Here is a 19,485-nt window from a genome sequence, read left to right as displayed (position 1 = left end):
CATGTTTGGCCAACATAAACCGATCCACAGGAGAAAGGAATCATATATATTCCAGCGCAGTTTAAACCAATAGGATCTTTGACAGATCGCAAACAATTGCCTATGATGATATTAGGCTTAAAAATGGTCTTGATATTGTGCTTTCTGAGAATATTGCCAATCCTATCCGTGACAGATTGTACGTATGGTAAGAAGGCCAGACAAAGGACGAGAATCACGTGACAATCTGTCTTTTGGCTTAGGATGTAGCACTTCGTCAATCTGTTTCCTTGAATAGCCATTGCTCAGAAAGGTTCTGGTTAGGAACTCAAGTTCACCGTTTAATTTATCCTCCTCATAAACCTCCCTTGCTCGGCTGATAAGAGTGTTAAGCATAGCACGTTTTTGGCAAGGATGGTGATGAGAGGACCCATGAAGGTATCTATTAGTATAGGTAGGTTTACGGTAAACCGAATGACCTAAAGTTCCATCTGATTTCTTAGAAACCAAAACATCCAAGAACGGCAAACATCCTCCACGTTCAGTCTCCACGGTAAATTTAATGTTTGGATATATGCTGTTCAAGTGATCCAAAAATATGGATAATTCATGTTCACCATGGGGCGAGATAACAAATGTGTCATCGACATATCTCAACCAGATGGAAGGCTTGAGCGTGCAAGATTGAAGACAACGCTCTTCAAAATCTTGCATATAGAAATTAGCGATGACTGATGCCAATGGCGATCCCATGGCAACCCCATCCATTTGTTTGTATATTGTACCATGAAAACTGAAATATGTGGTGGTGAGGACAAGGTGAAACAGATTAACAATGTCACCAGGAAAGATTTTATCCAACAGAGACAAGGTGTCCATGATTGGAACCCTAGTGAACAGAGATACAATATCAGAACTGACTAGAATATCACCAGGAGAAACATGCAGATTGGATAAAATGCCAATAAAGTGCAATGAATTCCTGATGGATACCCCATTACCTATGTACAGCTTGAGAAGTTCTCCAAGGTATTTGGCCAGGTTCTATGTAGGGGAACCTATACTGTTAACAATAGGTCTAAGGGGAACTCCGACTTTATGGATCTTAGGAAGCCCATAAAGTCGGGGAACCGTAGAAGCCTGCTGTCGCAAACCACGAGAAACATCATTCGGAATTGAGCTAGCTTTAAGAAGAGACGCTGTTTTCCTATCAGTGGTGTTGGTAGGATAATTTTTTTAGCACCTTTTAGGTGGGATCACTGAGAAGTTCCTCAATTTTGTTATTGTAGTCGACGGTGTTCATAATCACAGTAGCATTGCCTTTATCAGCCTTCAATACCACCAAGTCCTTATTCAATTTTAGTTGTTTAAGAGCATACCTCTCTTTAGAAGTAAAGTTAGGACGAGGGGGTTTGAAATGTTTGATAATGGTGACGGTTTCAAGATGAATCTCCTCAGCAATATGATCCGGTAAGGGCTTTAGAGAAGCCTCAACACCACAGATGATCTCCTCCGTCGGAAGCTTAAGAGGTGAAATAGCAAAATTTAATCCCTTCTCGAGCACAGACATAGAAGGAGTATCCAAATTACTGGTGGACAGATTGACCACTACTTTAGAAGAATTCAAGTGTGGGACAGAATTCTTCCTCTGGCACATTGATAAACGGGAAAATCTGGATACATGTCTAGCCCTTAAAGAAGATGAAAGCAATAAGAAAGCCAGGTGAGACACAAGGTCTAGATGATTGAAAGTGTTCACCTCTAATGTCCGACTTAAAGAAAGATGAATCTTATAAAGCTCACCTGAAACAGAATCTAGTTCCCTTCTCAAAGCATGAATCTGCTCTCGAATGAGAGCAAAGCTCGCCCTACGTAGAATTCTACGAGTATGTGGCGATTCAATCGGATGCTTTAACATCGCGAACTTAGGGACGTTAGGAACATGGATAGGAACACTTAATAAGAGGAACATTAGGATAGGTCAATATGAGAAGAGGGAGCACCAGGAACAGGAGTCAAGGAAAGCACAAAAGGACATGGACAATCTTCATAATATTCCTCTGCCTTCAAAGAGATGGGCTCTCTCCTCATTAATCCTAATTCTTACACATTAATTTCTTCTCAGCTCCTGACAACCTTATTTCTGCTTCCCAGCTTCATCACAAGGGTGGGTATCAACATTTATTGACTGGTCATCTTGACAATTCCTAAATCTTGGTGTGGAACATGTAAAATAAGAAAGAGGTCTGATGAAGACAGGAAGAGTGAAGAGTCAAAAAGATAGATTAATACAGGTGGTAAAAGACTGCAAACAATGGGCGAGTTGACAGTGCGGTTAGGGGCGTGCAGTGTGAGCGTGCATCCGGGAGACAGTGGGTACGAGTCGGCAGCCCTGAAGATGGTTTTCCATGGTTTCCGTTTTCACACCAGGCAAATGCCGGGGTTGTACCTTAATTAAGGCCACGACCACTTCCATCCCACTCCTAGGCCTTTCCTATTCCAACGTCACCATAAAACCTATCTGTGTTGGTGCAGTGTAAAGCAAATTGTAAAAAAGACTGCAAACACAGGACAAACATAGTAATATATATAATGGAAAGCAATAAGCTTTCTTCTTATCCTACACTTTCAATATCAAGTTTGAGGAATTGTCAAGACAGCCCCCCCAGCAATTGTTGATGTCTATCCTAATGAAGATGGGAAGCAGGAATGAGGATGCCAGGGGCTGAGAAGAACTGGGATTGATGAGGAGAGAGCCCACCTCACTGAAGATGGTAGTGTATGAAAGTGTGGAGATAGTCCCCCATCCTTTTGTGTTTTCATGTTTTTCCTTGATTCCTTTTTCTGGTGCTACCTCTTCTCAAAATGACCTGTCCTTATGTTTATCCTCTTATGTGCTGCTGTCCATATTCCTTTCTATATAGGTACAGCAAGATTTGCTAACTATAAAACCTATAATTGAAGTCATTACTTTTCATTGTTAATTATTAATCCTCACCGCATAATGGACGTCAGTACTGAAGAATGTAAAAAGAAGTACACTCAACTCTCGATTTACCGTAATCGGATCAACCGTGTTGCGGCTTAACCGCGATATCAAAAATGCTAAAAATGTACAGCACAAAAGCAGAAAACCATGACTGATTATTTTGAGAAAAAGTGAAGTTAGGCAGTCTGAATATTTTTCTTTGCCTTATTAGTTTCAATGAAAAGTGCTGTTTATTTTTCCGTTTATTAATTGTGCTAAGTGCTACTTTTACTGCAACATATTGGGTAAGTTAATAAAAACCAATACAGTAGTATCATTTATTATAGGAGAGCCTTCGTGGCTCAAGTGGCAGCGTGCAGGCCTCTCACCACTGGGTTCCGTGGTTCAAATCCCGGTCGCTCCGTGTGAGACTTGTGCTGGACAAAGCAGAGGCGGGGTAGGTTTTTCTCCGGATACTCTGGTTTTCCATGTTATATTTGATTCCAGCAACACTCTCCAATATTATTTCAATTCTAATCATTGCCCCAGAAGAGTGCGACAGGCTTCGACAGCCAGCACAATTCCTATCCTTGCTGCTAGATGGGGCTTCATTCACTCTATCCCCGACCTGGTCGAATGACTGAGAACACTGTGGATTTTCAGTATCATTTATTATCATTTTAACTGTACTTTCAGTACACCTGTTCTATTTTTAACTTTTTGCAAATTAACTGTGATTTTACTTATCTGGGAAGCCTTAACCCTACATTATTCTGGTTAATTGAGAGTTGAGTGTAAAACAAATGAGAGTGTCAGCATAGAAAGACTTGAGTCCTCACTATTCAGTAAGATGTTAGTCCTCACTATTCAGGTATACATTCTTTCTTAAAGCCTTGACATCACATAAATGCACAAGAAATGGTAATAAAATGTCAAAATCTCTACTCCATGAACCTGTTATTGCAATGCTAGATCTATGTTGATGATTTAACTAGGAATTTCAATCAAACTTAAAAATGAATTGCCTTTGTAATTCCAGACCAAGAAGTTCAGACATGCTCTTCCCCATTCAACGAGCAGCACGAATATCACATGGGTCAGGAGAGCTTAATTCTGATGCCATTTTGTCGGGATCCAGAGAAGATGTCCCAAATTTACCAACCAGTGAGATACAACAGTACGGGGAAGAATGCAGTGTACAAGGGGAACAAACCACAACAGCGACAGGTATGACATTGATTCGTTTATTCAGGTCTTCAGGTTTTCCTATTTATTTTTCCTCCTTCTTAAAATTAATCTAATAACACAACCCAGCATTTTTTAAAATTTTTCTTCACGGCAAAAGGTGTGATAGGTGATCTTAATTTTGGGTCACTGAACACAAATCCATTGTCCGTTTCTATGTATCATGTCACGTTTTCTTGCAATAGGTATATCAAAATAAGAGATAAACCTGAATATTGCATATAAAAAGTACTGACGAATGTTGATAATTTTGGAAATATTTAGCATATTTTATATAATTTATATTTTGAAATAGTCGAATATTGTCTTGAATTATTGTATACAATGAATAATTATTGAGTATAGAATTACAATGAAATACTTAGCAATTATTGTAATTACAATACTGATTTACACATAAACACATAAACAAACAACTCTGAGGCAATGACACTTCAGCAATTTATTTTGACAATTCAGTGTAATTTAGGAGAGAAAAATATAACTTTTATTTAGTATCTTTATGAATTCATAAATGTGAAAAAATTAACAGTCCTAGGTGTAGCCTTGGAATGAATGCTTAGCTGCCCAGCATCTGACTGCATCATGGTTGTCTTTTCTTTTCAAATACCAACAGTAGTCGGATATTAATGGTACATCCCACATCCTCTGGTATCTTTTTTCTGTCTCCTTGATGTCCTGGTGGAACCTCTCTCCCATCTCTTCACTACCAGCCCCAAGATTTTCTGGAAAGTGATCAAGATGAGAATGAAGGAAGTGCAGTTTCACCCCAACTCTTTCATGTGTTCCAACATCGTTTTGATTGTTCATCCTTTACATTTCCTGGGAACTTCATCATGACATCTGTTATTGAAATCCATGCAGCAAGTTCTGCAGCATTCATAGTCTGTTCAAAGTTTCTGTCTTTCAGAAGCTTTCTAATCTGTGGTCCATTAAAAATGCCTTCCTTGACCTTTGCATCAGATAAATGTGGAAAATTTCTTGCAATGTACATTACTTGAAACTGGGGCTACGTTTGTCCAAGGCCTTAACAAACTGCTTCATGATTCCCAGTTTGATGTGTAGCAGTGGCAAAATAATGTTTGTGGGTCAACTAAGGCAGCATTTGTAAAAAAAATTATACCAGGTGTCAAAACTTGTCTCTTGGTCCAGGAAGGTGTAGACCAGTGTATGTCCCTAGCTCTGCTGTCCCGTTCACATAAATAACAAGGGAATTTATTGAAGCCTGCTTGTTGTCCTAATAGAATACCACACACCTTCAAGTCACAACATACATCCCACTAATGCTCATGATATTTGATTTAATCTAAAACAGTTTGCATTGTGATATAATGTTCCTTTAATGAAACGGGATGTGCCACAGGAATCGAAGCTAGAATGTTTCTGTTATGAAGTAGTACAGACTTTAAGCCCCTCTTAAAGAAATCCACAAACAATCTCCATTCTTTAGGATTATAATGCCTCCCTAGCTGTTCTATCAATCCTGGAATGTCACAGCAGTAGGTCAGATCATCTTCCTTCTTGAAATACTTCCTGAACTCCTTATCTCTATGTATATACCGAGAAAAGATAGTTCCAGGAGCTAGAAGATTTTTTTCTTTCAATCGTGACCTTAATAGTTCACTTGTTCCCTTCGTGCGGCCTAAGTCTCATATCAGATCACTCAACTCGGACTGTTTAAACAATTGTGGACTTGCTGCATCTGCGGCTGGTGAAAAATCCATATCAACTTGCTCGTCATCAGAATTTGAGGAACCCTCACAGTCAAGAGTCAGGTAAACTGATATGAGGTGAAGGTAATGGAATTTCTGGTCCATGAGGAATAGGTCTCAGGTCTCATCGCCGACCTTAAATTTGAGTATACAATACTGTCCTTGTTTCTCTTATTGAATCCTGGTAGTTTACACAGGCAAAAGTAACAGCCACTGCTATGGTCCTGGGGTTCGCACCAAACCATCCCTATCCCAAATGGAAGGGCCTTAGTTTCCCAATGCTCCACTCAAAGCACATTTAACAAATTATGTAGCCCATGACTTGTCCAAGGCTCTTAATTTTACCTTAAAATATGGAGGAGGTTTGGATTGACAAACACATGCAACAATAACAAAGCAAACCACGGCCACACTAACAGCCAATTCGCTGTTATCACAAAGCAGCACTGAGCTGCATTGACACATTTTCAGATAGTAAATGGCAATTAAGATGAAAAATGGATGTGTTACAAAAGAAGTAATGACATATCTGATATCAGGAGACCTTATTTAATTAAAATCAATTATCATACGCTTTGCCACAAAAATCATGCTGGGTTGTGTAATTATATCTGGATAATTTATATTAATTTTTGAAGTATAACAAATAAATAATAACACAGTATTAATTACTACTAGTTGTTATTTGATTACATTCCTTCATTATTATAAAGTCATAGTAAAATAAATTGTGTTATAAGAAGAATATCACCTACTTAACCTTTGCTACAAAATCAGTTATATGGTTTACTATTACAACACAAACAAGATAGAATTACATTTTATTTTCATCTGCCTGGAACTGCAGGTGACCACAAGGTTTCAGAATACAAAATTTTGTTTCATGTAAGGTCAATTCAATGAACAATGATTGGCATTTCCAATAAATATTTTAAGTTCCAAAACTAGAAATAGAGATGGTGATGAAGAATGCTTAATGAGCCCTTTATCACATCTAATATCACGTTGCTAAGGACACTGACAGGGAGACCTTCTTCCACCAATATCTTGTAGCCAAACTTAGTTATCCCACGCCTGACTCCAAAGTGTAGACCATCAACTTCTAGTTGCTTAATGAGATGTTGTAGCATTGGCAAAGGTATGGCAGGCAGAGCTCATATATCTCCCTTTCTCTTTGTCAACAATCTTTGTCTAGTCTATGCTTGTCTCAAACCAGACTGTCAAATATAACATGTAGGCTTTAGAGTGAGACATTGATTGCATTGTTACTTCAGAATCCTGATTCACTAATGTTCTTTTGATAACCATTAATGTGTTACATCTTAACACTTCTCAGAACTCACTATAGAAATATGATTGATATCCTATTACCCACTTCATACAGGTAAAAATAATTCCTCTTATTTTTCAAATTTCAAATGCTGCATAATTGTCTTCATATTCTTGCTTGGAATTAATCTAAATTTTTACAGGTAAATGAAAAGATTTTGAAATTTTTCAAACCTCTAGAGAGAGAGAGAGAGAGAGAAGGGGGGGGGGGAGCAAAATCCTCAAGGGATAGCTGCCCTTAAGCAAAGGTTACCATGAGGAACATCCCAATAATTAGTTTAATGGTATGCAGTCATACAATAAATTCTGCTTAATTAAAAATAAGAAATCCAAAGAAATTCTTGCATAGAATGTGCTTTATTTAAAATTCCAGTGATATTGTGCAATGTGTAGAGTCTCTTAACACACTTAGAGCTACTTCTTGCATTATGGATGAAATACCCACAAAACATCTGAAAAAATTAATAGATAAATTTGGAATTTTCCCCCCAACATTGAAACAACAGTCCTATGACTTCCAAAATATTACTTTTTCTTTTTTTTTTATAATTTAGGCAAGATTCATAGCACCTTTTCTTTTCAATGTCAACCTCAGTGTCTTGCAAGCTGTCTGTTTCAAATCTTATATATGGCAAGGAGGGATGCAACTGCTGGAAATGTAGTGTCCACCTGTTCCAGTTTTATATTCCCTGCATGACGTTCAATTCTCTTAGGTTTCTTTTTAACTGACATAACTTCAGTCTTAGAAATGCTCATTTTCATATAATATTTGCTGCATTTCTTTTCAAAATTTAAGATATTACATTTCAAAATTTTAGCACAGTCTACCATTCAGAAGTCGTCAGCATAGGCTAACTGCAAACCACATTTCCACCCAGTGAATCCCTCCCTGCCATTTTATTCACTTCAGTTAATGATCCCTGTGATCCCTGGAAGTCAGTTGTGGCAATAATGACTCCCAATTTCATTTTGACTCGCTATGCAGTTCTCTTGCTTCCTGACATCTCCCACTTCCACCCAGTCCCTAACCAGCCAGCAACCTTGTCTCCAAATATGTTTAAGTGCTGCTAGTGATCAGACTGTTGCTTCACTTCCTCTTTGGGTATTCTCTCTCCCTCCCCCATCTTAAAACATTCCTCTGAGTACACAGTGACTCAGGGCATGACACATTTTTGTCAGGGCAGATGTAAACAATGAACAATAAGAGTGAAAGATTATGGACTTGTTTAACCCATGTGCCTTCTTTGCAACAAGAACTCATTCTGCCATCAATTCTCACTGTGGTCTGACTGTCACTGCAAATGCTTTTAATTGCTTGTAAATGCTTACCCCTGATCCCACAATCCTCCAGTATAATCGACATATTTTCCTTCAGTATTCTGTCACATATGTTCTCTAAATCTAAGATATATAAGTGTAACTGTCTATTCCTCTCATAGCATTTTTCAATTACTTGATACATTCAGTTCTGATGGCCCATCTACTGTACGGTCTGAAAGTGGACTGGTTTTCGTTTAGCATACTCTCCATCATCATTTCCACTCTCTTTCCTACTGTCTAAAAATCCATCATCAGAATAATCTTCAAAATCTAATTTAAGACCTTTTTTGTTGCATTCAATTATTCAGCACATCAATTTATGAGGGTTAGTATTAAACAAATTATAACTTGTAGTTCCAGACAGTGTATGTGCTTGTATATATTTATTCAACAATAGCAGTTGCATGTTCTCAATGCTAATTGTCACTTACAGATGGTTTTACCATTAATAAAATATATTATTATTATTATTATTATTATTATTATTATTATTATTATTATTATTATTATTATTATTATTATTATTATTATTATTATTATTATTATTATTATTATTATTATTATTTAACAGAGAAATATCTTCATCTATTATGGTTACAAAAATGTTGCAAAGTTTGGGCTGGGAAGAACTGGGAGAATGAGAGAAAGAAGACAAGCTGCTTGACTAAGTGGTATGTTCCAAGCTGTCAGCGGAGAAATGGCGTGGAATGACATTAGTAGACAAATAAGTTTGAGTGGCATCTTTAAAAGTAGGAAAGATTACAATATGAAGATATCAAGAGGACAAATTGGGACAAATATTCATTTATAGGAAGGGGAGTTAGGGATTGGAATAACTTACCAAGGGAGATGTTCAATAAATTTCCAATGTCATTGAAATCATTTAAGAAAAGGCTAGGAAAACAACAGATAGGGAATCTGCCACCTGGGCGACTGCCCTAAATGAAGATCAGGGTGGGTGGGTGGGTGGGTGGGATGGTGGGTGGGTCGGTCAGTCGGTTGGAAACACTTGTGAGTAATGTAATGAACTTCAGATTGTATATCAACACCTGCCATTGCAAGTGGTTACAGGACCTCACTAATTAGCATCCAAATTCCACAATCGCATGCTTCCCTTTCTGTACAAGTGTTTCTTACAGAGTTAAGAGAAAATATCTCAGATAGGCGTAATGAGCAGTCAGTATTATTCCTCTACTGTGATACTTTCATTTCAGAATGCATTCAAAAAGTAACTATTAGCAAACTTGGTAGTCAGAAATTTGAACACTATTCTTCTTCTCTCAGATCAGGTATGATTTCTTGATCACAGGTAACTTTCTGGCCAGACTCTTGCAGTGTCATTTTCTTTGAATAGTGTTTGATCACATACTCTCAGATGAAGATACAGTGGGACAAAACTGCCTAAAGACACTGCCAAAGCTGTGTGTATCTGTCAAGTGCACTCCCATTCTGTATAATACAAGAAACAAGCAAATCACCCTTGAAAATTTAACTCCTTTAATAAGTGCTTGAACAATATCATGGGCAGAGTTATTTATTCATCAAGGTACAGAAAAATCAAATGAACGTGCAGTAAAATTAATGCAGTGTTCATAGGTCTTCTTCTTCTTCTTCTTCTTCTTCTTCTTCTTCTTCTTCTTCTTCTTCTTCTCCTCCTCCTCCTCCTCCTCCTCCTCCTCCTCCTCCTCCTCTTCTTCCAGCACTTTTCTCTCATGCCAGTTGGGGTCGTAGATATGAACTGTGTCACACCTCTGGACTTAACTCTATTTTTATGGTAGGATGCCCTTCTTGATGCCACCCCTGTGTAAAGGGATGAATTCACTGTTGTAGTGGTGGTGATTATTGTTTTGAGAGGAAGTACAACTAGGCAACCATCCTCTATCTACACTAATCAGAAGGAAAATGGAAGAGGTCTGACACTTTGAGAAAGAAGGTGTCGGCAAAAGAAAGGGAAGGGCCATGAAGGGCGACCAGGGCTATTGTAAGTGTTTTAATATAAATATGAGGATAAATAATGTCTCCAAACTTCTCAAAATGAGTTACCACAGGTGATAAACAGTAATGAACTAGCAGCAGACATTTGTGGCACCAACAGTCTATTATTCAAGAGGGAACAGACTTTCCCGGGAACCCATTAATCTTAAGTGTGATATTCAATTTGCAAAGCTATTGTGCCATTACCTTGGACCCACAGGCTTGGACCCTCCTTTGCTTCAGACAAATAATAACTACACTGGATGCAACAACTACAATGCAGTAAACAGCCAAGCCACACAGAGTGAAAGGAGACAAAGCAGCATCCATGGACCTGCTCCATACAAGAGAGGACAACCTATCGATAACAGCTTCAACTTTCCAAAGTCCCCAAGCCCAACAAACAAACCAAGCAGCTTTAACAAACAAAATGATCACAACCTGTAAGTACAAATATTTTGTTTTGATCTATTCTTTCAGAGCCTGGAAATTTGAACATAATTGTCTTTTGAGTTTATACTGTATGAAATGAGTCAAACATAAATATAAATCCAAAAGACTATTATGTCTATAAATATTTCAATAATTATGAAGTATCTGAAATGCCCACCTGGTAGCCATGATCATCAAGGTATTAAGTCTATATGGTCTGACACTATGGTTAGCCAGTTTGAGTCCCGTTAGTAAAAAAAAAAAAAAAAAAAAAAAATTATCCATCAGAATGTTGGCCAGCAGACAGGCCAGATGGTGGGATACAATTTCTAAAAACTAGATGGTGTGCCAAAAGCCTGGATTCAGTTCCAAAGCTCTCCATGGTGTGAGGGCATCTGATGCTGTTGATGGCAATCCGTCTGTTTAATAAGTATATCAAACCATCAGCACTGTTTACAATGGCTTTCTTTTTTTATAATGATTATGACTCATCATATACCAAGTCATTCATTTCATCTCATTCTCCTCTGATAAGGTTGATGACAGGGAGGGCATCTGGTTGTAAAAACTTGCTACGAAGCTTCATCTCACTTCATACCTGACCCTATCAGAATTAGGACAAGGGCTGGGCATACATGAAGTATCTGAAATCAATAGTTCTACACTTTGTGAAAATGAACATAATCAGTAAAAATATTAATGTTGCTTATTTGAATATTCCATGAACTAGACAAAAACTAATTAAATATAATTTGTAGCTCAATAGGATTATTGTTTCAATGTAAATATTCAAAACATTGATGCAAATTAGGATTAGTTTTAAGTTACTTTATATTCATTTGATACCTTATTTTGTTGTTAAAAGTATTTTGTTTTTACCAGCAATATACATTATAGCTGCCTACTGCCATTTCTTGGTGGATGAGGTACTTTTTCATCTGTTCCTTGCCACAGGCCAGAGTAAAATGTAACTTCCACTGAATTCCCAGTCTCATCCATGGCTGTGACAATACAGAAGCTTCTGGGGTAGGGGTAGTGCTGAGTAATAACAATCAGAGCACGAACCGTGTGTCTGATTGTTCTGAAAGGTGTTATAGGGTCAGTTATGCTGCAATAGCACTCTCTGACCCAGTGAGGAAAGCAATGACAAACTACCTCATTCCTCATCTTGCCTGGCATGCCTCATTTTGGTGGGGGCATCAGTTTTTGTGGTTTACTTAAAACTGCATTACCTTTGATGGTGCTTTTTTGGTGGTATTTGAGGATCCAAACAGCCTCTTGGCTGATGACCTAACAAACAATACATTATAGCATTTGCTCTACAAACATAATTGCAGACAATACTTGTATCCTGCTTAGCATTCATCAAAGAACCACTTGTTAACAAGCTTTGGAAATTCTAGGCTTTGCTTCATGAATATTTGACTAACAATTAAAATTTTAACTTGGGAAAATCATCAAAAGTTAAACATTATCTGTGATAGTTGATGATCAAACAAATTGATTGGTCTGCAATTTTTTTTAGGATCGCTGTGGTGGCATCCATTTCATTCTAATTATGACGCTCTCCAGGAAACCATGCCTTAAGTCGCATGACAAATTTTTATGCTACGAAGAAAAATGGTGGGAAGAGTGAGAAATATTGATTTTTTGATCTGAACACTATCTGTTAGCCTGATCCTTGACCTACATGATGAAAGGATGACAATGACATGACTATACGGAAAAATCTTCAAAATAACCCTGGAAACAAGTTGTGCAGTCTAAAACTATACCTTAAGTCACAATGGGAATTTAACATTGGCAACTTAAGGTATGGTTTTTAAATGAAGTTCCTGTACTGTCTTCTTGTACCAGAATATAAAATAACCAGCTTGTGCATCAAAATAATGTGTGTTTACGATTATAGACATTTGCTGGCCTGCACAGGAGCGAAGTCATAGTGCTGTGATTTGTTTCTTCATGCTGACAAGTGTGTCGCACAAAATAAAAATAACATTATCATGTGGAGAGTTGTGTCAGCTTTAAATGAAGAAATCACTACTGTATTTCTTTTCTGCCAGTGGGTCATACAAAATTATTTTGTGACTGGACTTTTGGAAGTACAGTAAAAGGCACGACTGCAGAAAGGAATAAATATCTGTTTAACAACATTCGAGATTACTGCATAGCAGAAACAAGGGATTTGTTGTGCCAATGGCCAGGCAACATACTGCTGAGCCTGGGCCAAATACATAGTGAACCAGATTCTGTATGCAAAAGGAAAAAAACATAAGTAATTATGAAAATTTTAAAAAAATGCAACAAATCTGTTTTGTTAATACAGGGTACAAGATAGATTAGTAATGTAAATCCTTAAGTAGATACTGACTGTGTGTCATTTCAGAACAATCTTTTAAAATATCCATAATAATAATAATAATAATAATAATAATAATAATAATAATAATAATAATAATAATAATAATAATAATAATAATAATAATAATAATAATAATAATAATAATAATATAAAAATATAAATAATAATAAAATATAAATTATAATATAAATATAATAAATATATAAATTATAATATTACATTATTATTATTATTATTATTATTATTATTATTATTATTATTATTATTATTATTATTATTATTATTATTATTATTATTATTATTATTATTATTATGTTCCTGTATTGTCTTCTTGTACCAGAATATGAAATAACCAGCTTGTGCATTAAGATAATGTATGTTTACGATTATAGACATTTACTGGCCTGCACAAGAGTGCAGTCATAGTGCTGTCATTTGTTTCTTCATTATTTATTATTATCATCATCATCATCATCATCATCATCATCATCATCATCATTATTATTATTATTATTATTCTGGGGTTATCCGTGGAATGCAGAAAGGTGAAAGAAGGTGTGGGCTTGAATGGGTCTAATTACGACATCAAAAATTAATTTAAAACTTTAAATAAAAGTTATATTTCTTTTCAGATCTCAAACTTAACAACATTCTTCACTTAGTGAAGAGAAACCAATGTATCGGGTACAATGACAATTCTGATACCAGAATTTAAAAAACCCAGAATAGGGAATTTAAGAGTTTTGGGCTTCAAGCCCCAAATTTAGAAGTTTACAATGTCGCCAAAGTAGCGTTTAATTAGACGCAAAATTCCAGAGCACATTGCTCCAACCGATATAATTTATGGCATTCCAAAGGCACCACTCAATATTACACTAAAATCAGAAAAGAGTTTACATGCTCTCCGAATTCAACAAAGGAGACTGGCTCCCAATTTCTTACAGCCTACGCAAGGCAACTTTACAAAAATATTATAATCTGTGGCCTCTCTAGGCACAACATACCACTTACAATTTAGTTAATACAGGGGTATCTAGTACCCATACTACTGGGCCTTCGTGAAAAAGAAGAACAGGTTAACATTACTGGCCCAAACTCAAAATGTATGGAGGCGTACACTTGCGCTCCTAGAACACCAAGAATAAAACCCTACTTGGGCCGCAGCCCGATAATACAGAGGCCAATCCCTAGCTACTGACGTGACTAGAAAGAAAAGTTAATTAATGCTTTACAGAAAGAGAAACAGTTACAAAATCATAGTCACCTCAAGATAAATTGAAGGGGAACTCGAAAGGGTAACGCACTCTCTATCCCCGATTTACAGTTGAAGTCTTTATGAAATTTTACATGAGAAGAATTAGTTTTCATTCTTAGGAAACGGATGGTTACATAGTTAGAAATTAGAACCTTCCCCTCGGGTAAGTCTGCGGAGATAGCTACAGAGATATAAAACTGGTGGCCATTATCTGGGCTGATGTTCTGCTTGCCGAAGAATGAGGCATCCCACCTCCTGTCTTAACACACACACTCAGAACTTCGACGATCAATAAGACAAGGTAGTTTGAAAAAGCCGCAGTTTATATACTCGAGAGGAAGGTTCGAGAAGGTTCTGGACTAAATCAGGACACACCCTCTCATTTTTATTGGCAGAATAAAAAGCTACAAGAAGCCTCTGATTGGCTGAAAAATAAATACAGAATATTTGTAATTGGCCAGACTCAAAAACCTTGAAGAGCCAAAATAAATGAAAATTAATTCAGTCGTGAAAACTTATAACCACAAAACTTCTTCAAATCATTAATTAACCACCTTGCACCAGAGTGCATGACCTCATTTTTTATAGTAGAGACATCTATGGAGAAAAGTTTAAACTTCTTGATGTAAACCAAAACCAAAACAAATAAATCCAGTTAGTTTAGGAAACTTCGAAATAACATATTACTCAGTTATTTAGTAGTGACACCTTCTGATTAATGTTCCAACTTTATACATTAGCTGGTTCAATATTTGTCTGATAGATAGCGTTCCTTAAGGCACTTTTTTTAAAAGATCCTTCTCTGGGGTGACACGGTAGAACATTGAGAAAAAGGAAAAAAAAAAATTGTTGGAATTTCACGGATCAGAAATTTCTTGCTGAAGGTCAATTTTTAGAAAAATAATTAGGAAAACTAGTTTGAAGTCTTCTGGCCATCGTAGAAGTCTAGGACATGCCGGTTAAGTTCGACGGCAAGACTGGCCGCCGCAGCTGTTACCCGGGCGAGGTCCCCCGGACTTCCCAAGTACTCTCAGATACACCTCTCCCGCTACTATGAGAGGGGTAGTCATGGTGATAGTCGCCACAGATCAGATGTGGAAGTACAGTCCCCTGATGGGTTGGCGGTAAAGTTACCACACCTCAGCCCTTACCGGAAAGATGGAGCCCGGCGCGCTGCTCAGAAGGAGACATAACTAGAGTGGAGTGGGCCCATTCCCCACTCCGGTATCGCTCGCCAGATGTTGAGACATGGCCACCGATGGCTGAGAGGGCACTGAAACAATAAGTATCTTGGCGACAGAGATTGTTTTGCTGGAGCTTGAGAGTATTATATTTATTTTTGCAGGATGTAGAAGGGCGGGCGGCTTTGATGGTGAGTGTGTGTCAGTAGTGCATGGATTTAGGTAGATGGGGGCTAGGTAATGGCCACCAGGTAATGGAAAATGGGAATTTTCTCGGAGGGGAAGGTTGTACAACAGTAATTACAATACATAACTTATCATAATAGTGGCAGAAGGCCTCCATATTACCATCTAATTAATTTTAAGTACTACTACTCTTCTTAAAAGAAAGATAACCTTCGACTCCTGCCAAGATTTAGTGCCTAAAGTAATACCCCAATGAATTTATACTGGCTTCACCTGAGACAGGTGAACCCTAAATATCCTCTCTGTGGCTGGGTTACTGACCAATAAGGTGACAGGAGTTAGAAAATCTAAAATGATACACGCCCGTGGAATCTGGGAGCACAGTTTTATCTACGATCATATCTTTCTCTAACCTTTTCATAAGAAACTTCTTGATGTAAACCAAAACCAAAACAAATAAATCCAGTCAGTTTAGGAAACTTCAAAATAACATATTACTCAGTTATTTGGTTCAATATTTGTCTGATAGATAGCGTTCCTTCAGGCACTTCTTTTAAATGTGCGGGGTTGAGGTGTACCTCCCAGTACAGACCCCACCCACCCAACAAAGGTCCTTTCCTGGGGTGACATAGTAGAACTTTAAGAAAAAGAAAGAAAAAAATTGTTGGAATTTTATTGATCAGAAATTTCTTGCTGAAGGTCCATTTTTAGAAAAATAATTAGGAAAACTAGTTTTGAAGTCTTCTGATAGATAGCGTTCCTTAAGGCACTTCTTTTAAATGTGCGGGATTGAGGTGTACCTCCCAGTACAGACCCCCCCCCAACAAAGATCCTTCCCTGGGGTGACACAGTAGAACTTTGAGAAAAAGAAAAAAAGTTCTTTGAATTTCACGAATTTTCAGAATAAGTTAGATGAGAACGCCTTAGCATTATCAGAACTATGTATTGACAAGGACCAAAAGAAGCAAATACAGTATTCAGACAAGAAATGGTGGACTGAGCAGTAGCCAGCTTAGGCGGAAATAACCAAGAAAATCTCGCGAAACCGTCTACACACACCAGAATAAATTTATTTCCGTTCCCCTTTGATTGTGGGAAAGGTCCGACATAGTCTATATATAGGCATTCCATGGGGCGCGATGCCTGATGTGATGACAGAAGCCCTAGTTTAGTAGACAAGGTGGGGTTACTAAGTAAGCAAGATTTACAAGCTTTCACCATTTCTCTAATTTCACCGTCCATACCCTTCCAAATGAACATCTATCGGATCTTTTCTGAGTTTTGAAGATGCCTAAATGCCCCCCTAATGGGGTCTCATGGTAGTATTTGAAGATCATAGGCACACGCACAGCTGGAACCATTACTTTAATCTTTTGATCGTGCCCCAAAGGGCAACACAAAACCCCGTTCCTCAATACATAAGAGACGACATGTTCCCCAGAAGAAAGGGTTTCCATTATATGACCCAGCACTGGATCTTTATGTTGATATTTCTGAATATCCTGAAATAACATAGGGGCATCAGTCAGGATAGCATTAATACCCAAAGGTAAGGGCGTGGGAAGAGAAGAACTATCTTCCTGTTCTTTGGTCTCCACTTCATGTGAAAACATGCGGCTTAATCAATCCACAACTACATTTTTTGAACCTCTAATATGCCTCACATCAAATTGGAAAGCCGAAATCCTGCTAGCCCAATGGGTGATACGTCCAGTACGATGATCATATTTGGCTTCTTGACCCGATAAGGTCCTAGAAGCATAGGCGATGGGTCACCTTCCAAGTTTGGTTTCTTGAAGAAGGACAGCGGCAACAGCTGATGATGAGGCGTCTGTTTAGACAATGAATTTCTTAGAGAAATCTGGCATGGCTAATACAGGGACGTTACAAAGAGCTAATTTCAGATCTTCAAAAGCTGCTTGTTGAAACGGTCCCCATTCAAATTTGATGCCTTTCCTCTGCAACAAGTTCAGGGGCACCGTTCTGTTAGCAAAGTTAGGAATAAATTTCCTGAAGAAATTCACCATGCCTATAAACCTGGCAATGCCTTTGATGTCCTTAGGTGGTTTGAAATCACAGATAGCCTGTGTTCTGGAAACACCATCGGGCGACACAATATGTCCTAAGAACGACATGGAAGGTTTAGCAAAAGGTACCTTAGATAATTCACAGTCAACCCAGCCTTACGAAGGCGATTGAGTACTTCTTTTAGGTGATCTAAATCAGGGGTTTCCAATTTGTAAGGGCTCGAGGGCCATATTGGAAACCTTTGTCATGTTCGCGGGCCAATTTTCGTAAAATTCTGCATAGAGTAGGCCTACAGAAGTACCATTATGAAAAAATAATATGCATAATTCAATTGAAATAAAGGTTTGATAATTTTAATTCCTTAGGTAAAACATTATTATTTTTTTTTTTTTTGCTAGTTGCTTTACGTCGCACCGACACAGATAGGTCTTACGGCGACGATGGGACAGGAAAGGGCTAGGAGTGGGAAGGAAACGGCCATGGCCTTAATTAAGGTACAGCCCCAGCATTTTCCTGGTGTGAAAATGGAAAACCACGGAAAACCATTTTCAGGGCTGCCGACAGTGGGGTTTGAACCTACTATCTCCCGAATACTGGATACTGGCCGCACTTAAGTGACTGCAGCTATCGAGCTCGGTATGCGACATCATCAAGGTAATGATACAGATATTCAAATTTGATGTCTGAGAAGACTCTATCTAGAAGTCTAGTAAGAACAGCTGCACCAGTGGGGAGCCCGAAAGGCATGTGGTTGTATTCATACATATTCCAATCCATAGCAAAAGCCGTAAGATGTTTTGATTCTTCTGCTAGAGGGATCTGGTTGTATGCCTGATTAAGATCAAGGATGGTAAAGAACTTGGCTTTTCAAAACCATGAAAAACAAGAGTGAAGATCAGGAAGGGGCACAGATTGTAACACCACCTTATGGTTCAAAGCCCTTTAATTAATCACAGGCCTGAAGCCACCTTGCGGTTTAGGCACAAGAAAAATGGGCGATGAATACGCCGACTTAGAAGGTCGAATGATACCATCCTTTAACATCTGCTCAATGGATTTCCTTAAGAGCCTTCATTTTAGGAGGGTACAGTCTATAAGGTGGAAACCTAACTGGGATAGAATCTATTAACTTGATCTTATATTTGATAAGGTAAGTAACACCAAGAGTATCAGAAAATACATCAGAAAAGGACTGACACAACTTTCGAATACTTTCAGCCTGCTTCTCAAGTAGATGTCTAAGATCTAACATCTCACCCTGGGTAGGCAAAACAGATGAACATGACACAGAGTTACATTTTAACAGGGGAATGTTACAATTACTAGCAAATTTGAAGGTGCACGACTTGCTCTGAATGTCAAGCACAAGACCAGTAGAAGACATGAAATCGGCCCCCAATATTACAGGGCAAGACAATTGTTTAGCGACCAACAATTTCACTTTCCAGGTAAATTTTGAAATACGAATTTTAGCCCAAATGAAACCTAAAATTTCTAATGGAGAGGAGTTAGCT

The 19,485-nt window shown here is 37.8% G+C and overlaps 1 protein-coding gene across 1 annotated transcript in view; it reads left to right on the top strand.

Annotated features, from left to right (window-relative positions):
- Positions 1–19,485, top strand: part of ninaC (STKc_myosinIII_N_like and MYSc_Myo21 domain-containing protein ninaC) — a 373,628-nt gene that overhangs the window by 330,987 nt on the left and 23,156 nt on the right. The window contains exons 26-27 of the mRNA XM_068227259.1: positions 3,987–4,174; positions 10,771–10,970. Of these exons, the coding sequence (XP_068083360.1) occupies positions 3,987–4,174; positions 10,771–10,970 (388 nt within the window). The remainder of the gene's footprint in view (positions 1–3,986; positions 4,175–10,770; positions 10,971–19,485) is intronic.

This window comes from Anabrus simplex, chromosome 4 (assembly GCF_040414725.1).
Source record: "Anabrus simplex isolate iqAnaSimp1 chromosome 4, ASM4041472v1, whole genome shotgun sequence".
In the NCBI taxonomy this organism is placed as follows: domain Eukaryota; kingdom Metazoa; phylum Arthropoda; class Insecta; order Orthoptera; family Tettigoniidae; genus Anabrus; species Anabrus simplex.
Note: the sequence above shows the minus strand (reverse complement) of the source record. Positions and strands in the feature narration are given on the sequence as shown.